General features: G+C 38.0%; 1 protein-coding gene and 1 long non-coding RNA gene across 4 annotated transcripts in view; one reads left to right on the top strand and one right to left on the bottom strand.

Annotated features, from left to right (window-relative positions):
* ZCCHC2 (zinc finger CCHC-type containing 2) overlaps positions 1 to 16,541 on the bottom strand; it is a 30,420-nt gene extending 13,879 nt beyond the window's left edge. For all 3 annotated transcript variants that reach the window (XM_026701077.2, XM_026701080.2, XM_026701079.2), the window contains exons 1-7: positions 12,809 to 16,541; positions 10,557 to 10,662; positions 9,858 to 9,934; positions 8,519 to 8,590; positions 3,937 to 4,049; positions 1,467 to 1,561; positions 554 to 637 (exon numbers count right to left, since the gene is read on the bottom strand). In XM_026701077.2, coding sequence (XP_026556862.2) covers positions 554 to 637; positions 1,467 to 1,561; positions 3,937 to 4,049; positions 8,519 to 8,590; positions 9,858 to 9,934; positions 10,557 to 10,662; positions 12,809 to 13,858 — 1,597 coding nt within the window. In that variant the 5' untranslated portion in view covers positions 13,859 to 16,541. The remainder of the gene's footprint in view (positions 1 to 553; positions 638 to 1,466; positions 1,562 to 3,936; positions 4,050 to 8,518; positions 8,591 to 9,857; positions 9,935 to 10,556; positions 10,663 to 12,808) is intronic.
* On the top strand, positions 14,251 to 21,852 carry LOC148126318 (uncharacterized). Its single transcript, XR_015743087.1, has 2 exons — positions 14,251 to 16,495; positions 18,950 to 21,852. It is a non-coding gene; the product is annotated as an uncharacterized LOC148126318 (long non-coding RNA).
* Positions 21,853 to 22,097: the final 245 nt, after the last annotated feature.

The following is a 22,097-nucleotide window of genomic DNA, read 5'->3' as shown; positions in this document are numbered from 1 at the left end:
ATAAAACACTGCAGAATTATATTTGAGTGTATTATCATGACTGCAATATCTGAAGAAGTACTATAAAGTCATGCATTTAGTAACTTAGTTATCAACCCAATTGCTAATTAGTATTTTTTACAAGTACCTGTATTTATTCTGGTAAATGTAACTTTCTTGTTCATAACATTGCAATATGGTTAAAATGAAGTACTAGACCTATACAAGTCAGATGGCACAGTATAACCAACACTTAGTTAAAAAACTGAACTATGTAATGTTTTGGTTTTTACTTTTGAAACCTTTTTAGACTTGAGCATCTTCTACTTAAAACATACATACATATTTATCAAACTATTACCCTTTGATGTAAGCAACTCTATGAAAAGAACAGAAAAAAGTAGTAGCAAACAATAGAAATTGGAAGGTGATAAAAGGTTAAAATATATATATATATATGAAACTATCTTATACTAGTATCATTTGTTACACCTCTCCAAAGCAAAGATACCTAACTGAGAAACCTCAAAACATGACTCAGAAAGAACTCTATTCATTTAATCTTGGAACAAACCTTCTTCCTGGCTTGAGGCTTCTGAGCTATCCTCCTTGAAATGTTCTGGCATCTTAGATGTCTTCAGAGAAGACTGGTAGTTATCTGAAGAGTAACAGCCATTAAACAATAAAATATAATTATTTTAAATACTTAAGTAGAACAATAAACTGGATTTTCAAAAACCTGAACATCTGAAGTTTGAGCAAGTGAATTCTAACAACTGCCGTCAGCAGAAATCAATGGCTGCTATTAGCAATATTCAATGCAATGCTCACAGGAAGACAGTATTTATAATAAACAGTATCTATAAGCCACCCATAATCACCTCGAGGCAAGATGGGCGCTAAATGAATAAATGCATAAAAGAAAGAAAGAAAGAAAGAAAGAAAGAAAGAAAGAAAGAAAGAAAGAAAGAAAGAAAGAAAGAAAGAAAGAAAGAAAGAAAGAAAGAAAGAATATAAACAAATAAGGTTGTGTTTTATGGCTGTGCAAATGGGAGGTAGTTCGTTCTATTATTCTCTTTCACTTCTCTTCACTGCAAATCTCCATCATTTCAGGAAACATAATCTCCTTTTATGCTACCATCCAACATTTGTCTTTGTTTCCTATCCATACATACAGTAGTGTATAATCTAAATGCTGCACTCAACAGAAATGTGATGCTAGTAAGATACTTTGGGTCCAGAGGGTTGCAGAAGGTGAAAAAGATCGGTTGCATGAGCCAAGTTACAATACATACAATTAAAAGATGCCATCCATTAACAACTACCTGAAAATAATATACCGAGAACAATAATAATAAAAATGAACCGATCAACAACTTGAGATAACATTCAAACCCTATTTTAACTGGCATAAGAATCAAATATGCTTCAAAATAGGAAACTTATGTACAAATTCATAACAGAATACAAAAATCAGAGTTTCTTACTATGAGAATGTAAATCTTCTGAAGATAGAGTCTGGAAGAAGTTGTTTACTCTATGATTCTGGAGGAAAGCTGGGGAAGTATTTGCAAAAAGTTGCCTAAAATGTATTAGAAAAATCAAATGTACAAAGGAATATATTTCAGACTAATATTTAACATGGAGAAATGCCACCGTGCATCAAACTTCTCCATTGCAAATAAACAGATACATAGAAATACTGGAAAGAAATAAAGGAGATTTTATTCTGGGCAAAGTCATGGATGTTTATAAGTTTGTGAATCTTTTTGAATTTTCAATATTTCTGCATAAATATGATCTAAAACATTATCGGTTCTCTGCATAAGTCCTACAACTAAAAAAAACCAATAAACAAGTCAAAAAATATTTGTTCATTTATTGAGAAAAATGATCCAAACACATTTGTGTGTGGTAAAAATCTGCAAACCCTTACTTTTAGAAAGTGGTATTCCCCCTTCCCCTTGATCAGTAATAACTGCAACTGAATGCTTCCAATAGCAGTTGATCAGTCCTGCATGTCGGCTTGAAATAATTTTTAACCCCTTCCTCCTTGCAAAACAGTTTCAACTCGGGGATGCTGGTGGGTTCCTTGAACGTACTGCCCACTATCCATCTACAACATTTCAATAAGATTAAGGTCAGGGCTTAACTTGGCTATTTCAAAACATTAACTTTCTTTTGCTTTAACCATTCTTTGGTTGTACAAAGTGTGTGTTTTAGGCAGTAATGATTAGCTTTTTCTTGAGTTTCAATTCACAGGCAGGCAGATACTCTGACATCATCCCATATAATTTGCTGGTACAATCAGAATTAATGGTTCAATCAATGATGGCAAGCTGTCCTGATTCAGAGGCAGCAAAGCAGGCCGAACTTAGGATACTGTTACTGCATTTCATAGCTAAGGTTCTCATGCTGGAAGGAGAAGTTTACCTTTTATCAAACACTGCCCTTTTCATTCAAGCCAACAAGTTCTATTTTGGTATCATTCTCCACAAAACATTCTTCCAATAGTCTTCTGACTTCTCATGGTTTTTCATCAACTGTAGATGAGCAGCAATGTTGTTTTTGGAGAATACTGGCTTTATTCGTCCAACACTGCCATGCAAATGATTGTTGTCCAGGATTCTCCTAATGGTATTCCCATGAACACTGACATTTATCCATGCAAGAGAGGTCCTTAATCCCTTAAACCCTGCCCTGGGGTTCTTTGAAGCCTCCCAGAGGATTGCAATCCCTCACTCTTGGTTTAATCTTGGTTACTGCTGCAGACAGTAACAGTGTTGCTGAATTGTCTCCATTTAGACATGCGTGGCAGTGAACAGATGGGGGTCCAAATCTTTGGAAATAGTTCTGTAGTCTTTTCCAATCTAGTAAGCATTAACTATTTCTGAAAGGTCTTCACAGCGGTTTTATTGAAGCCATGACAGACTGATAGACCTGTATCATGAAGATCAGATTTTAATGGCGAATACTCAGAATTCTGTTCTTTAAATAAGGCAGGACTTTCTAGTCACCCGATTAACATTCCATTGTTTGAAACACCTGGCACTAATTTCCCATTCAAATGAACTGATAATCCCAGAGGTTCACATCCTTTTGCCATAAACAAATATGTCCTTTGGATCATTTTCCTCAATAAACTAATGCACAAGTATAATGCTTTTGATTCGTGTGTTTAACAGATTCTCTTTATGTAGTTTTATGTACTTTATGTACTTGTGTGGAAAACATATGTTTTTGATCATATTATTTGCTGAAATACTAAAAATCAAAAGGGTTCACAAACTTTTAAATATCTCTGTATAATAAAATGTTACAGAAACCATGTGAACAAAATCTCATATAGTATGATCCAAAAGAAATAGCAGCTATCTAGATGTTAAATGACTTAAGCCATTTAGATCCATGCTGTTTTCATAATACCCAAGCCCACATATGTATAATTCAAATGTTTCATCCAGCACACTTATATTAGTATCATCTACATTCACAGGGACAGAAATTATCCTATATCTAGGCATATTATTTTAAAGACAAAGCCTCACACAACTGGGAATTTTGCAGATTTTGTGTAGAAACTTTTATAAGATGCCTATAGTTGCGGAATAGGGAGAAGGATTATAGTTTAATGATACAAAATATGGTCAACATTTAAACACTTGTATGTTCAACACAGTTAGAAATATTCAGCTGGATCAGGAATAGATACTTTGATGCCCACTGAATGTTAAGTATTAGTTACAACAACTTCTGGTTATTAAGTCACCTCGGTTGGACCTGACAGGATTGAGAAAAAAGTAGACTGCTTTACCCTGAGGTAAATGAACTAAATACGACTATATAAAATGCTTATTTCTCAGATCTCTAACTGAACAACATACATAATAAAGGAAGTGATGAATTCAAGATAAATTTACAGTAAAAATAACTATATTCGTTGCTCAAAAGTTTTACCTTATCATAGGCTCGAAGTCTGAATGCCTCCTTTCTTCTTGTTTCTGTAACCCCTGATTTAATGCCGCTAAAATAGTCTTGTCAAATGATTCAGAAGAAAGATCCTTTGGAAGCTGATGGAAGGCACATTATTAATTATTGTAGAAAAAGTAATATTTATCATAGGTAAATGGATGGATGATTATGACATTTAACTGACCCTATTAGAACTCCTTTCTTCATTCCAGAAATTCACAGATCAATTATTTGAATTGTTCTTATTTAAATAGATCAGTATACTTAGTAATACAGCATATCGAAGGTGAAAAGGCCATCACAACATGCACAGTATGCGGTAGAATAGTCAACTGAACTTTATTCGCTAAAATAGGATATGGAATCTTTATTTAGTGAAAGATGAAACCCACCCAGATAGAAATCTTTAGAAACGGGAGATACAATTATAAGTTATGATGAGAATAAGGAACAAAAGGGCAAAGATGGAGTTTTGCAAGGCAAAGCATATTGACATTCGATGTCCAGATATCCAAATACCAAGATGAATTGTTAAGAAGCCAGTATTCAAACACTTTAAAATATGTTATGAAGTTTTGTGTGTGTGTGTGTGTGTGTGTGTGTTGGTGGAGAGAGAAAGAGAGAGGGAGGGAGGGAGAGAGAGACCATGTGCTAGGGCACATGTCAAGTTTATTACCTGCCTTTGGGGCAAAAGCATGGCTTTATCCATCATGCAATGCGCTCTCGACTCTCATAAAACAAGCCCATTCCCGTTCACAACTTTTCTTACTGGAAATGTTTATAAGTGTCACAGAGAGTGGAAACAACACCTTCAAGGCACCTTTCTACTAAGAACAACAAGACTCTTGGGGAGAAGAATGTAATTGTGAGGAAAAGAGAGATACATTTTATAGGAGGAATACAATTTTTGGCTGATAAACCTGTATGTTGTACTAGAGAAGCTTCTCTAGAAAGACAGAGAACTTTTGCTTGTGGATAATTCATCCTTAGAAAAATTGAAAAATGAATTTGTGACAGGTATGCAAATCACTTGATAACTTTTTAGACTGATGCAAATAGAGTGAATGTCGTGCACTGTCTAGATAAGTTGCTAGAATGTAAATAGAAGACATACTCCATTTTGGTACTACTGCCACTGAAAAATTGGTCACTCCTGGAAGCCAAATCTAGGCTGCTAGGTAGCAGACTGAATTCCAGGGCTGCCAAACAGCATTCTCAAAAATGCTATTTATTTCACATGCAGGGTCAACTAGATAGGCAACGCTTGTGAAACTGTGTGGGTGAACTACTTGAGCCAGCAGTAGGAATGTAGTTTTGTTAAGCATGGAGCAACATTCTAGGACAAGCTAAACCAAATGCCAAAAACATTTGAACATAACAGATGCCACTATGCCAGTGCTGTAAGTCTTTGAACCATGATGAAGAAACTATCATGTCTGATTGTAAACAAAAACATAAATATAATGGGTAGACAGAAACTAGGTGGAACAGAGTAGAATTCAGTCATTCCTGAATCCAACCTAACAGAAAATACATGGAAAGATACAGGTGGTGATATTGTTCTTTACATTATGGATCTATAAAATATTGAAAAGCTGAATACTTTCACAGAATCATCATAATGGCAACATCTAATCAGAAGATAAATTAAATTTCAGGATGTTTATGGAGATTCTCAGCCATCCAGGTCATGGTTTTCTCAAAAGTGCTTTTTCAAGAGGTAACTGGACTTTCTGTTTTTTCTTTGAAGACATTTCGCTTCTCATCCACTTCTTCAAAGTCCAGTTGCCTCTTGAAAAAGCATCTTTGGGATAAATCTAGGGATATATTTCTGTCCACCTAATCAAAATGTCAAGAACGTTCCTAACATGGTGCAAGGAAATGAGAAGAAATGCAAAGGAAAAGTTGTAATAATAGGAAATTTCAATTATCTTCATACAGAATGTGTATATTCATCTTCAAATCATGACAAAGAAATCATAAAGAAACCATTTCTTCAGATACCCCAAATGACTGTACGTTAGAATGTATAGTCTCAAAACTAAACTAAACTTAATCCCAAAATGTGACCATCATCTGGTGCAAGATGCAAGGGTTGAAGAACCAACAGGAAACAATGAACACAATGCTATGACATTCAAAATACATGGAAGTAGAAAAATTGCAGCAAGTGTAACAGTTTGCTACAAAAGAGGAAATGATTTAAAAGGGGGGACTGGTGAAATAAAAAGACTGAAAGGAAAAGTCAAAGGGCCAGAGAGCCTTTTAGTCTAGTGGTTAAGGCATCTAGCTCAAAACAAGGACATTATGAGATCTAGTCCCACCTTAGCCATGAGAGCCCCTTGGGTCAGTCATTCTCTTAGAGCCCAACTCGCCTCAAAGGGTTGTTGATGTGTGTAAAATATAAAGACGGACTATTAGATATGCTTGTTGCCTTAAATTGTTCATAAAAATAATAAAAGTGGGATATAAATTAAATAAATAATACACAAGGATTTTATCAAAATGCAATAACTGAAGTTCCAGTGAGAGACTGAGGTGACTTTATAGCAGGGTTCAGGAAACTCTTAACAGTTAAGAAGTCTTAATATGAAGAAATGAAAAGCTTGCCCCAATGAAAAACAAAAAAGGAGTAAAACATTCTGTTTTGTCAAAAGATGTGTTAAGATGGCAGGAGGGTACACACACAGAGCGAATCTGAGCAGCATACACCAAATATTAAGGAAATCGCTAGGAATTTTGAAAAATATATTTGATGTGGTCTTTTTAATGCCCCCTGAGCTTGGTTTTTGCTTGCAGACACTGTATTACCCAGTTAGGTAACATTATAAGTGCCTGCAAGTGTGGCACTTGTTCTCTTTTATATAGAAGATTGTCCTGAAGTATTGATAGAGGTGTGATTTTCTTCATGGTAGATGATTGATTACAGCATATAGGGTATTCAATATATATAAATGGAAAACCAATAAAAGAAGTGGCTGTGCCATTACAGTATGAAGACAGTATGAAGCCTGCAGGGAAACTGAATGAATTATTTCTATCCATTTTTAGTATGGAAAATATTGGATAGATACCTAAGCTTATAGTAACTTTTAGAAGCGAGGAGACTGGAAGAACAAAAGTAAACTAAGGTAACATAGTTATCTGAATTCTAAGTCATCTTGAGAGAATACAAATAACAAACCACCAGATCCTGATAGAATCCATCAAAGAATTCTTAAATAACTTGAAAATGCTGACTTCCTAATAACAATAAATTACTTGACTCTCAAACTGCACTCAAGCAGCAAAAGGATTGGAATGTAGCCAGTGTGATGCCAATTTTTCAAAGGAATTCAAAGAGGATCTGGGAAAATTATAGGGCCAGTAATCTATTATAGGGTGATAAGAATATACAGTAACCTAATACCAACATATGAAGCAAGAATTAAGGTAAATCAACATGAATTCTGATCAAGTAAATCCTGTCCCACTAGCCTATTATACTGTAGACTTAAGAGCATTAACTGGCATGTGGATAGAACTATTAATAATTTATCTTTTTTTAAAAACATCTTGGACAAAGTTGTTCTTCAAAGATGCTCAATTAAATTAGCAGTCATGGAACAAGAGAACTCAAATATATTATAGATCGCTAACTTAAAAAAAGAAAAGTAAAGTAAAGCGGAGTTAGTTTTCTTAATGGAGGGAAATAAAAAGTAGGTATCTTTAGGGATCTGTGCTGGGACCAGTGCTTTTTAACTTGTTCATAAAACATTCTGAAGTATAGATAAACATGAGCTGTCAAATTTAGGGATGACAGTAAACTAATCAGGATGTTAAAAACTGAATGGAAGATTAAGCACTTAATCTACGGAGTTAATTCCCACAGTACATGTGGATGACCTCTCAATTGGATGGTTTAAGCAAGTGATGAACAAATTCATGGAACACAGGTTTATCAGAGACTATTAATTTTTGAAAATAATATTATATTTATATTTGGGGTAGATGTCTTCAAACACCAATTGTAAGAGAATAATGGCAGAAAACGGGCATTTTTAGTCCAGAAGAATATGGTCAGCAATGTGAGTAACAAAATGCTAAACTATGATGGTACTTGGCTCTATGTTCTCATGCACATAAAAAATAAGTTAGATGAGCAGAAGTGTTCTTTCTCTTTGTGTTTTCAATTGGTTTCAATAATGCAACTCAGTTTTTTGCAACTATCCCAACATTTTTTTTCTTAAAAAAAAATCAGTAAAATCAGCACAAGCGCAAAACCTCAGGAAATTATAGATTGATGTGCATAACTTGTTCAAAGTGGAATCAAAATATTTGATTTGACTCTTGCACAAGTTGAAAAAAGGATTTTCTGCAACTAGAATAATATTTGTATCACTAGAAACAATTTATTAGTTCCTAAGCAATTATAACACCTGTATATATTCATCTAGAAATTGAATATATGAATAATGATTGATAGATTAGCAGATCAACTCTGCATATCAAAAGCAATCTACCACTGTAATTTGAGGTAAAACATCATGCCATCTAGCTTTTAATACATAAGCCTTTGAATATTTACCTTTAAGAGAAATTCTTGTAGTTCCTGGTGTGTTTTTGTTACACAGGATACAGAATGATCAGACCAGATTACCTGAATGAAAAAGGAAAAAACCTTTAAGAGTTCTGTTTCTATAAAACTAAGATACAGATAGTCCTCAACATTACTACAATTGAGCCCAAAATTGCCCATATTATGGTATATCTTGCCACAGTTAAGTGAATCATTGCAATTGATTATGTAAGTAACATAGTTAAGTAAGGAGGTTACAAAAAGTGATCACATAACCCAGGATACTGCAATAATCATAAATACATGCCAGTTGCCAAGCACCCAAATTTTGATCATGTGACCACAGGGATGATGAAACAGTCGTAAATGTGAAAAATGGTCATAAGTCACATTTTTCAATGCTGTTCTAATTTCAAATGGTCATTAAACAAACAGTTGTAAATTGAGGACTATTTCATACCGTAACTAAGACAGATTTTAGGAATAAAAAAAACCCCACGAAAAATGAAAAGAAACCCTTTACTAGTTTAGTCCAGCAGTCTTAACACAAAGTGACCAGCCTGATATATTGAAGAAGTTCACAACCATGCAGTCTTTCTCTGCTGTTGATCTCAAGCAGCTATGCTAATTTGAGAGGTTATTGTTAATCCCGGGCCATGCTTCCAGGGTAGTTAGCAACATTAAGACCCCCATGAATTTATTTAATCTTTTAGAATGATCTAAACTAGTGATCATCGCTACACATAAGAATTCCATAGCCTATCCATTTCTTTTTTACTTCATTTAATCATGTTCTTGAATACTGCCCGAGCAAGCCAATGCAGTTTTTTTGGTAAGTGGTATTGTCATTGCTCCCCTCCTAGGGCTAAGAGAAAGTGACTGGTTCAAGATCTGGCTTTGAACCTAAGGTGGGAACTCGTGGGTCTCCTGTTTTTTAGCGGGTTTGCTTGAATCATTACACCAAAATAACCCTCCATTTGTTATTTGCTGATCCTAAATCTCCTCACTTTTAATCTTAATTGTTAAACTTAATTTTTAATATTACAAGAGCCAACTTTTGGACTCTTATGAACCTAAAACACAGATAAACGTCTTTGTTTCATCCACATATTTTACCTATTATTCGTATTTAATGTCATTCTGGGACTGATAAATTTATTTTATTTCTCTTCCCAGCTATGTGGAAAGAAAGATGAGGAGCATGCAAGTACAGCATTTTAACAGACTCCTTTTTAATCATGTCCCTAAATTATGATTTACCATTATGACTAATTCATGAATGAGTCCATTTTTTAGATCCCATGTAATTTTATATTGTAGAGATATGACCTTCAGATAGATAACTTACTTTGAAAGTATACTCCAAATGTTTATCAGATCTTTTCCTAGGTACTCCTTTCAGCATTATTTTTTGAATGTGTACAGCTGAAAATAAAGAAAGCAAGGCACAATTAAGATTTAATATATCTTTGTCACTTATTTGGCCATCATGTCACTATTAGTGGAAATTTAGATTTTTTAATAGAATTTCAAGAGATAAACTTCTACACTTTCAGTGTTATAATACATTAATTATACCTTAATTATAATTACAATTCATAGTTATCCTTAATTATGGATGATAAGCAACTGTGCCACTGTACTTCTCCCTCACTACTATCCATTCTGTGATTGCTCTGAGCAGTCCAAGTGTCTGAAACAAATCTGAGCATCTGGAATGAAAGACTTCTCATGTAAGACTGGATATAGCATAGTACTCAATTACTAAATAAATGTTGTCTCTGAAATAGTTAATAGATTCAACAATGCAAACAAACGCAAAGTACATAAATTATGCTTCTACCTCTGGCCTCCAAAAGGCTTAATGCTTTAATGATCAATAGTTGTTTTTGAATGTTCGTACTCATTTCATCAGGTACAAGATTGGAGGAAACTACAAGTACCAGATATTAGTTGTATACTTATCACAGTTCATTTGTAATAATATAAAATGATAAATGATTTTCCTAGAAGTCAAAGTCTTCAAGACATAAATATATTGAAATACCTTCTTGCTGTGGTCTGTGAGTGGCCACCAGTAGTTTATCATGAACTGCTGCTCTTTGTTCAAGTAAACTGTTCTCGCTTGTTGGCATGCTGTTATGGGAAAAGTTCTAAGTTGAAGGGAAAAAAAATCACAATATTACATATAAATGTCATCACTTTTAAAAATATAGAAAATCAAAATGCATTAACTCAAAAGTATACTCAAAAGTATAATCATAAAGTTTCAGGTATTTTTCTCTCCCTGCTAGCATTCCACAAAATTAAGATCCTTTAGAGCAGGGGTGTCCAACCTTGGCAACTTTAAGACTTGTGTACTTCAACTCCCAGAATTCCTCAGCCAGCAAAGCTGGCTGAGGAATTCTGGGAGTTGAAGTACACAAGTCTTAAAGTTGCCACGGTTGGACACCCCTGCTTTAGAGGATCCAGAAGAAACTAAAGAGTACAAGTAAAGGACAAAAAACTTTGTAATTTGACTAAGAAAACAAAGCAAAATATTTAACACTGGACATATTGAAGCATGTTTTTTGAACAATGAACTCAGAAATTAATTTTAAGAGTGGGTGCTTATATAGATAAGACTGTGTAAAGGATGTTATAAAAGAGGAGCAGGTTATATCTGACAAGCCTGAGACTCTCTGAAAATGGATTTAAAAATAACAGATTACAAGAATGATTTGGAAAAAGATATATTGGACAGACAAAAAAGCCGGCTAATGTCTTAATAATTAAAAAGAATATATAAATAACAAACCAAGAGGCAATTTTCCTATGTTGTTTTACAAAGAGCCTTGTTTAAAGGTTTAGAAAATTTTGTGAGAAGGGTCAAAGAAAAAAATGAAAAGAAATAAAATGCTAGATTTGAAGGAACTAAAGATCAAGATTGTTAAAAGTGAAAGGTGATCAAAGTTAAAATTGATATGTTTATCATCTCTGGTAACCTTTAATGCATTTCTGCTGATCAGGACTGAAATGATGAAGCTTTAGGGATTTCTTTATAGATGAGATATGGGAAGAAGAGATTATTTTAAAAGAATGTCATAAGTTACTAAAATTGTTTAAAACTTTTGATGAAAGTGAAAGTCATTTCTTCATATTTTTTACCTTTTTTTCCCTTTTTTGCATTTTTCCCCTCATATTAGCTTTATCTTTTTTAAAGTAAAATTATATAAAAACACTTCCAAAAGACAAAAGAATCAACAATTACAGCCTCTCCCCCCATTTCTGTTTTCATAACTCCAAGCCCAGGGATCTATTATCAGGTCTGGCAGGATTTGTAAAAGATTACAGTTTGATACATTTGGGAGAGGCCTGCAAGGTCATGCAAAAGGGAAATGGCACTGAAAATTAGCAGCCAGGGACCAGGTGGTGAAGGGGCATGTTCTTAACAACCCCAAATAAGCAAGTGAAATTGGGCTGGTCCTATCTCTAAGTTTATTGTGATGGGAAGTACTGAAGGTGGCATTATTAAATTTCTGTCCCCCCAATACAGGTGCTGAGATGTCTCCAGATTTAAGTTAGTACATCATGGGGAAGAACTCACCAAACCAGCTTCTATCTACCAATGGATTATGTATGAAACACTGTAACATAATCCCATTTGTGTGTTTACTTTACAAACAGGTAAAACCACAGGAGTCCTTAGAAAAGGATGAAAAACAGCCTTGAGTTGACTAAACTACTCAACTGGCCTTCCCCAAAGAAGCTTCCTCTGCTTATGAGGTATTACAATTCCTCGGATAGTGTTGCTATTAACCATGCTGGATGAAGAAGATGGAAGCTGCGTTATCAGAGTAAAGGTATCTTTGAGCCCTTATTAGAGCGGATAGAAGCAGCACAAAGATGCTTTCTGAAAGAGCTCATTTGGGAGTACAGATGAAACAACAGAAGGGCTGTCCCAAAGGTGCTTTTTTCAAGACGCAACTGGACTTTCTGATTTTTCTACGAAGACGTTTGGCTTCTCATCCAAGAAGCTTCAGCAGAGCTGAGGAAGCTTCTTGGATGAGAAGTGAAACGACTTCAAATAAAAACCAGAAAGTCCAGTTGCCTCTTGAAAAAAAAAAAAAGCACCTTTGGGGCAACCCTGAAACTTGTGGACTTCAACTGCCAGAATTCCTCAGCCAAGCAAAGGAGTTGGAAGTCCACAAGTCTTCAAAATGGCCAAGGTTGGAGACCCCTCGATCTGGATGACCGAGAATCTCCACAGACAAGAGAAAGGCGGCAGAAGTGGGGCGAAGGTGGAAGGGATGCCCTTACCCGTGCCCCACAGCAAGGGAAGCCCCCCTCCACGTCGTCTTCATCCCGGCAGAGGGCTCTCCGCAACCGCTCCAAGTGCTCTCTGAACGTGACTCTCTGGTGGAAAGAGAAGGCCGGGTGCAGGGAAGCCATGGTGAAAAGGAGCAAGAGCTCCTCTTGAGCCACCAGCCCCAGGCCCTCCGCCGCCTCCGCCCTCGGTCCGGCTAAGGCGGCGGCGGCCTCCTCCTCCTCCTCTTCTTCTTCCCCTCCTTTTCTTCTCGGGCGCAGGGGCCCAAGCGACCGGCAGCTCTGCAAGATGGCATCCACATGGGGCAGCAGGCGATGCAGGCGGCTGGCAGCCTCGCGGTTCTCGGAGCCCAGGAGGGCCAAATAGACGATAAGCTTGGAGCGGACCGCAGGGTCGCGGAAGTCGCTGCCGCTGCCCAACGCGAGGAGAGGAGTCGACGGAGGGGGGGAACCGGCGGCCACAGCCCCGGGAGGAGAAGCCGGGGGCGGCGGCGGCGCCGTCAGTAACTGCGGCGGCGGCGGCGGCTGCTCTCGGCTGCCCCCGGCTGCAGCGGAGTTGCTTCCTGCCGGGGCAGCGTCGGCGGTGCCAGAAGCGGCGCCCCCGGCCCCGTTAGCTTTGGCCTCCGAGTCCCTCAAGCAATGGTAGTCCTTTCGGGCCAGCTCCTCCAGGCAGGAGCCCAAGAAGCGCAACTCCAGCGGGTTGAGCAAGTCGAGCAACCCGACGGCGAACTCCAACCGCTGGGCCGAGCCCAAAGCCAGGCCGAACCACTCGTAGACGGCTTCGCGGGCTCCGGCGGCCGAGCAGCCGCAAAGGCAGCGGAGACCCGCCGAAGAGCCGCCGGCGCCCGGCGCCACCATAGTCCCGGATCCCGCTTCGCCGCGAGGCGGGTGATTGGTTAGGCCTCCGCCCCCGCAGCTGCCGTGGGGCCTCGGTGGGATTCCGGCGGCCGCTCCCGCGTCGTCTTCCTCCGCCCTTTTACGGCTCATCGTTTGCCGTTGCGGCTGCGGCGGCTGCTGCTTCGCCGGCAGCTTCATCTTCAGCATCCTCGAGACGGAGGAGGACTAGAAAGGGCGTGAATTGGGCGGGCTCAGCGCCGCCGCCGCCGCCGTCGTGATGGTGGTGGTGAAGAGCCGCCACCGCCGCCGCCGTTCATCTCCTTCCCCTCCCGCCGCCCTTCAGAGAGGAAACCCTGATTCAAGCTGAGAAAGGGCGGCGGGAGGGGGGGCCGACTTTGCAACGGCGCTGGCTGGAAAAGGAGGCAATGACGACAATGGCGGCCGCTGTTCCTGTCAGCCGCTGAGGCAGCGCGTGAATACCCGGCCGGGGCGCGGGGTGGCGGTGAGCGAAGGGAGAACGGCCCGGACTGCGCAAGTCACCCCCTCGTCGCTTTACAATAGTTCTCCTTTTGAACCACAGCGAAGGAAGATGTGTGAAGGGGTGGGGGGAAGGAACCGGGAGAGTTCAACGGAGTGGGGGAGGAGAAAAATCGGTGAAATAGGCAAAGAGAGGACGAAATCGAAGTGGAACATTCCGCAACAGCCAATCGGGGACGATTTCGCCAGTGGCGTCACTACGCGTAGTTCTGAGATCCTTCGGGAGGTCTCACGGCCTTGGCGGTGAGCGTCCAGCTGGGGTCTAGCAAAGAGCTGTCTAGTCTAGTCCTGGGGTCTTCAACCTTGGCAACTTTAAGCCTGGAGGACTTCAACTCCCAGAATTCCCTAGCCAGCTTTAAAATCGGCTGTGGGTAATGTGTGCAGCCTATATTTGTATCCATCATATGATTAGGAGTTTAAACTGAAATAAGTTTCATATTTCAACGGTGTATTATGGACGCTGCGATGCTTATTCCTGTTTACTGGGAGCTTAACCCAGTTAGGCAGTCCATTTGTTGAATGTATATCATATTTTTCCTCCAAATTCTTAAGGTGGTGTATAAAGCCATTGCTTCTCCCGTTCTTCCACATAACAATGTCCTTAGGAAGTTAGTCTGAGAAATAACACTCCTGAATATGGATTCTATGCTATTATCAATACGCTTGTAATTTTGAACCTATGGATGGGTATGCTTAATACTAAAACCGAGTTTCATTTCCTATCACCTTTAAAAATGGTTCACAACATTGTGGATTTGTAAGAAGTATACATATGCCATAAATTCTTCATTGCAAATGTGTATTTTTATTAAATTCCTATGTCATCCATCTCACTGATAACAGTGACACTGGATAAATCTTAAAAGCATTAGCACATGCTATATAATGCAGTGACTAGCAGAATATGGCTGGATTTATAGCTCATTTACAAAAATGTGGTTTATTTGTACCTCAGCATGTCCTGTAAATTTTCTCAGTGTAGAGCTATGGTTTAATCACTTAAATCTAAGCAGCTGGATTAATTCAATCAGTCATGTTTCAGTTAATCATGGGTTAGCTGATTATACAAACCACTAGTCAGTGTAAGCATGGTAATAATCATGTTTACATGGAACAGCTAGAATTCTGCAAAGATATTCTCCAAAACATTAGGATATCATAAAAATAACCCCAAATATTTGTTAGCATTCATCATGCCACAGTATGTAATTTAAACAATATATTAAAACCATTTCTGATTTGAGTATTTAGGTCAAAGAAGCATTTTCCTGCCTTCTGCCATGCCAAATTGTTTAGCTAGCATTATTGCTAGAAAGTTACTCCATCAAAGAACAAAAAGATTGTTCCTTTTTATTAATTATGCTTCCCACATGTAAAATCTCTTCAGGTCTTGCTGTGGTTTCATAATGTGCTAAACTAACAATGGTTAAATTCAGAATATTCTAAACATAAACAAGCAAATATTGTAATCTGGCCCAGTGTGTTTAAAACTAGTCATTAATGGCATTCACACACATACTTATAGTTAAATTAACCATGATTTAATTATGCGGGCTGTATGCATCTAGCTGAAATCTTACAATACACATAATTTAACCATCAGCCACCCAAGCCCATAAAAAATCACTATAAGAGAGATGGAATAGTTGCAAAATGCCTTTTGGTTCTTAACTCAAGAAATTATTCATCTAAAACAATGTTTCTCAAATTTATGAACTTTATGGACTTCCAATCCAGAATTCCCCAGCCAGCATGATGGCTAGGGAATTCTGGGAATTGAAGTACACAAAGTTTCTGAAGCTGAGGAGCACTGATCTAAAGGACTCAAAATACTGTGACATTCGCTTTCATGGGCATCATCTGATTTTTTTTTCTCCAATCTGTGATGTGCATTTAGCTGAGAACTCACTAGCTGCTACATCACTGCTGTGTAGCTCTTAGACTGTACTGTTGTCATTTATATTATAGATCAGAAAATCAAATTGTTACCAGAAGGCTTGGAGTGAAAGATGTGATCTAGCCCTAAATTTCCTCAAGAATCAGCTAATTACAGCAGAAATGGCAGCCAACTGCCTTGGGATGGCATGTGCCTCCAAGCTCATTTTCTGAAAATTCCCAAATTCCTTTGAGTAGGAATATTGAAAATTGGCAGCACTTTTGAGGAGAAACACACGAAAACTGTCACATAAGCCCCAAATAGACAATACTGCATGCTCTCCACTAATTCTTCCTATAAAGAAGAAAGAAAAATGAAAAACCTCCATTGTCACATCCATTGGCTTGATACTGGTCTACCCATTTTGCATGGTAATTTCATGTACTCTGATCCATAGAAAAATGTCTTTTAGTGCTTTTTTGTAAAAAAAAAAGGTTTTGTTAAAATAATGACAGAAGCAGCAGTAAAATATATGCAAACCTCAATGAGAAATCAAGCTGTGAATTAAAATTCACCCCCCACTGAGCACTGCTGAACTTCTAATTTGGAGGTGGGGGAACTGTGAGTAAACCAATTGGAAGATCATTCCAGAATTAGGCATAAAAGAACTAGGGTGCCAGAAATGAAAAAAAGTGGATTCAGTAAAACTGCAGCAAGTCTTGGTAAACTGCAGGGATATCAGCAAAATTCTGGGAATAGTTAAATGTGACCTAAAGAATCCAGACAGAACTGAATGAGAAAGGTCATTAGGAAATGGGAGGAGAACTTTATAGAGGAGAAATGAAAGTTAACTTGCTCTGCTGGTTATGAAAGCAAAACCTAGAGCTATTTCTAATGTGAGTCTTGCTCTGCAGCTTGACTTTCTGCCAACAGAAGAAAGAGGTAAAAAAGTATTTACAATCAGCTTGAATATATTCATTTGGAAATCAATTCTGATCATGCAGATTGCTAAAATTTAGATCATGGTAGCCTTTTTAATGGTATTGTTGGAAGAATTATCCTTCTGGGTTCAGTTCCAAGTAGGGAAAAAGACACTGGAAACATGGAAGCTGTTTGAAAAGATGGTTTAATGGTGGACAGGACCACATGGCTTGGAGCTCCAAAGTGAAAAGGATGACCACATGCTTCACGCTTCAAGAAAAGAGAGGGAAGGGCCAAGGTGCTAAGAGACCCTTATGTACCCTCTGTTGGGCCCCACCTTAGTGTTTCCTGTTTCTGTGCAAGAAATGTATCCCATTGGCTGTCAGACTCCCAGGGACTGGGATCTTAGCTAACTTTGTAGGCTTTGTCTGGACCACATGGCTTCACCTGAGTTTCATGCTTGGTTGAGCCTTGCTGGATGATGACGTAATGAAAGGGCTTTATGCAATTCCTATAGCTCTACCTGGAGATCTGTGTTATGTAAAATATTCTGGCCCAGGACTTAATGGCCTACTCATTAACAAAGGTGGGGGTGAGGTTCTGCTTCTGAGTTTCTACTCTTTTTAGGGGAAATATTCTGCCTTTTTAATATTTCCTAGGATATTTCATTTTTCTAGGAGGGGTGGGTGGGTGCTAACTTCCTACACTATAACTCAGACATAAGCACCACTGTGGAGTACAATAAATTATTGTTGTGATTACACCAAGGGCTTGTAAGCCAGAGTGTTGTAAGCTAATAGCCAAGTAGTTGAAAGTATACAAGATAAAATAATTTAAATGTTCACTCTGCTCAGCTAAATCATTTATGACAGGGTGGTTGGAAAGTGAAACTGGTCTCTGGTTTTGGAGGGATGCTGGCATATAATGGTAACAAAAAGTAGAAGTCTGATCAGACTTACAAACTAATTATACTTTTTACTTTCAAAATACCTGTATGCACTCTGTGTGTATGTGTGTGTCTTTGAATCATTGTTGATTCCTGGCTACTGCCTGGGCAAGTCCCTGTAGTTTTCTTGGCAAGAATTGAGGAATAATTTGCCATTGCCTGCTTCCTAATGATGAAATAGCCTCCTTAGCTTAAGCCATAATATCTTCCCAGATTCAAATCAACTATTTTAGGTAAAGTAATTGGATTGATGTAGGAAGTTAACACTTACCCCTCTCCTAGAAAATTGAAATATCCTAGGACCTAGGAAATATTAAAAAGGCAGAATAGTTCCCCTAAAAAGAGTAGAAACTCAGAAGCAGAAACTCACCTCAGAAGCAGAAGCTCACCCCTACCTTTGTTAATGGGTGGGCCATTAAGGCCTGGGACAGAATATTTTACATTACGAAGATCTCCAGGTAGAGCTATTATAGGAGTTGCCCAAAGCCTTTTCATTACTTCATCATCCAGCAAAGCTCAACCAAGCTTGGCACTCAGGACAGCCTACAGAGTTGCCTCTGCATGACTCCATGGAAGTCTGACAACCAATCAGAACACAAGCTCAAATTCAAATCCCAACAAACGATATACAAGGGACTCTCAGCATCTCAGCCCCCTTCTTCTTTTCCTTCACCCAACATCTTGAAGCATGTGATCATCGCTTTTCACTTTGGAGCTCCAAGCCATGTGGTCCTGTCCACCATTAAACCATCTTTCCAAACAGCCTCCATGTTTCCAGTGTCTTTTTTTCCCCACTTGGAACTGAACCCAGAAGGATATTTCTTCCAACAGTGAAAAGAGGGCAACGAGAAGCCATTATAGAGTGCCCCTGGGGTACTAGGGCTGAGAGTGAGTGGCTATCCCAAGGTCACCCAGGTGGCTTCATGTCTAAGGTGGAACTAGAAACAACATTTGCTTGAAAGTGAGTCTCAAACTTCCTTCTGGGGCTGACATCTGCATTTTTGTTTTGCTCTTTTAGGACTCAGGAAGATGCAGGAAGGATGAGTTCATGTGTGAATAAGTCATATGAGGCAGTTTCCTTGGCTTTGGTTTAGTCCTCCAGGCTAGTTAGGAATCAACACTGACATAAATCCACCCCCGCCTCCCAAAGGATACTAGGTGAACTAAAGCTATTGTGTTTTGTAAGGCTTAGTAAATAGTTTAGCAAATTGTACAAGGTCGGCCAATTATGGTTTATTTAGAAGACCTGGTTAAATTACATCTTAGCATCCAGTTTGAGAAATGAAATAGAGAGGGTTTAAATTTAACTGAAGAGAAGGCAAGGGAAAAGAAGCAAAAAGCTTCTAAGTATAGATATTAAATGCCCATTATACATTACAGTATGGTATTATGATATATACCTCATTTATAAAAAAAAGTCATGTTCTGGATGTCATGCCCCATTTTATAAATATGGGTTTACAGTTTTAACTACCTATGCTCTGATTTGTGTGGTTTGTAAATTCAGCATTAGGTTATTTCATGTCTGGCTTCTATGTAGTGAAATCTATTGTGTTGTTTACCCCAATTCTGTTATTCTATGAATTATGAAAATATAGCAAGGTCCTTAGTAATATAGGCTACAAGGAAGCTCCCCGAGACTGGCTTTGTTGATATTAAACTTCCTTATATACGGTAATCAGATTTTATTCTACTGGGTTCAAACTGACACTAGAGAGAATTGAAATCACAGTAGTTTCTTTCAATAAGGACAAAAACAGTCATGGGCACCTCCTTCTGGTCAATGTAGCCTAAAGTACCACATACAATATACAGTATATACTATAAATAGATAAATTATTCCCCACCCCATCCCCAAGAGTGCAATGGATATGTAGAAGCTGCACATGGGTGGATGACATAAGGCAACATCTGTATCTCTCTACTCTTGAGGCTTTAACAGTAGGGGGACTGTATATATAGTAGCATTTTGATAGAACAAATTCCTTAAGTAGACCATTAGGGGATGCTCCATACTGCAGTCAGACTAGCCTATGACTTGGCTCTTTTACTGATCCTTTCTAATTGCGGAAGAGGGAGGAAGTTGGTGAAATTTAGGAGATATTCAATCAACTTGCTTTGGGGTAACCAGAACAGACGATACTTGGGTTTTTCACTAGAAAAAAAGAAACAGGAACAAACAAATCTGCTATTATGAGCAGCAGAATAACTGTACTGTCTTATTGTGATGGGTGGAAATACAATCCATTGTTTGTATTAGTCTAAATTAGAAAAAGGGCATGTTTTGTTCACTTTCCTAGTATATTCCTTTCTTATATTCTACTTTGCCAATAACTTCATCCAAAATTGCTGGTGAAATAACCATTATTTCAGAACTGTCATTACAAATTATAAAACTTGAAAAATGGTATGAATTTTGTTGCTAGCCTTATGTTGCCTTTCTAAGTTTCCAATATAAAACTCTTTTTTTAGAAGAAAAGTTGCTAAAAATGAAAATTCAAGTTTGCTTCTGTTAGTCGTGCAAGTAAATAATATTGGGTGTTCATGTATTTTAGGAATCAGTACTCTTTTTACGCAAAGTTGAATCATTCCCCATGATGTTATGGGTAGATTATAAATAATGTGTATAGATATTGTTGAAAATAAATATTCATTTAAATAATTTTAGGACATAGGGAAAACATGCAGAGCACAGCTTCTCAAAATGTTTCCAACCTTTTTCACAGCAGCTGCCGATAAATAGTATTTATATTTTCTTCCTGTAATGAAGCAGCATGTTGAATCTATGTGTTTTTGTCATGTTATCTCTCCTGCTGTCTCTATGCATGTATGTGTGCTTGTATGTACATGCATTGGGTGAATACAAGGGGTCAACTTTCAGCTTCTGAAGATTATTATTGGAAATAATTGCCTATTTCATATCACAACACATCACACATTCTTGCAACTCGCATGTTGCAAAGATGGGCAAGGTCACAGGATGGTCTGATTTTTCCTCTCCTCCCAGTGATCCTGCTGTAATTGCTGCTTTCACAGCTGGAAACACCCATCTTGAGTAGGGCAGGAACAGATGGGAACAAATCTGATCACAGCACCCTATTGATAATTTGTTTACATTTATGTATTAGTCATGCCTGAAATAAACATGATCATTCCTTCAGAGTGTAAGTACTCCCCTTTATTAATATACTCTAGGGTGATATTTTTTGTTTCAGTGTGGTGCAATGGGTTAATGGTGACTTGCTTAATGAACATGGCGGAAGTGAGGTAAGTCTGTTGTGGTCACATGTCTTGCTTAATAACTGCATCACTTAGCAATAGTTTTTCTAATCCTGTGATTGGTGAGGACTTCTTGTAATCTTCTTACTCATTGTATACACCTTGTACCTGTAAGATGCCAGTGGAAGATGAAAGAAAAAGCACTCTCTTGTTTAGGATTTCCTAATTCTTTTCATCATTTTGCTACCCCTGGAAGAGAGAGAGTTTTGGAGTGGATAATACTCCATGAATAGGAGAATGCTTAGATCTTCTGTCACTCCAGACTTGAAATGATAATTACAACACGTCTACTTGCTAATTCTTGTCATCTTCATTTAGCTGATTAAATCTCCTTTCAGCTACATTTCTTTGATTGTATAACTAGCGAAGTGGGCTCTACATGGAGTTCGGTTACATTGTTTTTTTTTTGTCAGGCATGTTTCAGTATTTAATACAGATGTGTGATACACGATATATTCCCCAAAACATTCTATCAATCTTTTCCCCTCGTTATTGTTCATATGTTCTCGTGAATTGTGTGTAGGATACATATTTGGTGGTTCTTCGTTTGCTTTCATTTAACTGTGGGAATAGTTGACTCGCAATAACTTACTAGGAATTCGATTGTCAATGTACTGCAGTAAATAAACATACATTTTTGTTTTGAAGCCTACACTTCATTTAACAATTAAAAAAAATGGAATATGACATTTAACTTCTGCCACAAAAGCAATACTATAGCTGGCCCATAACATTCTTGCATTATAAGCATGAGCAATAAAGCATATGTGGCCTTTTCAACCACCTACTTCTTGAGTAGTTATTGCACTAGGCATTTGTGTCTGGCGCACAACAGAGATATAACAGATACTGCTATGGAACAATAGAGTTCAGTGTCCTAGAAAGTC

The sequence above is a fragment of the Pseudonaja textilis genome, chromosome 3, assembly GCF_049901715.1.
Source record: "Pseudonaja textilis isolate UNSWEBS1 chromosome 3, rPseTex1.2, whole genome shotgun sequence".
NCBI classification, from domain to species: Eukaryota; Metazoa; Chordata; class Lepidosauria; order Squamata; family Elapidae; genus Pseudonaja; species Pseudonaja textilis.
This window is presented reverse-complemented; position numbering and strand designations above follow the sequence as displayed.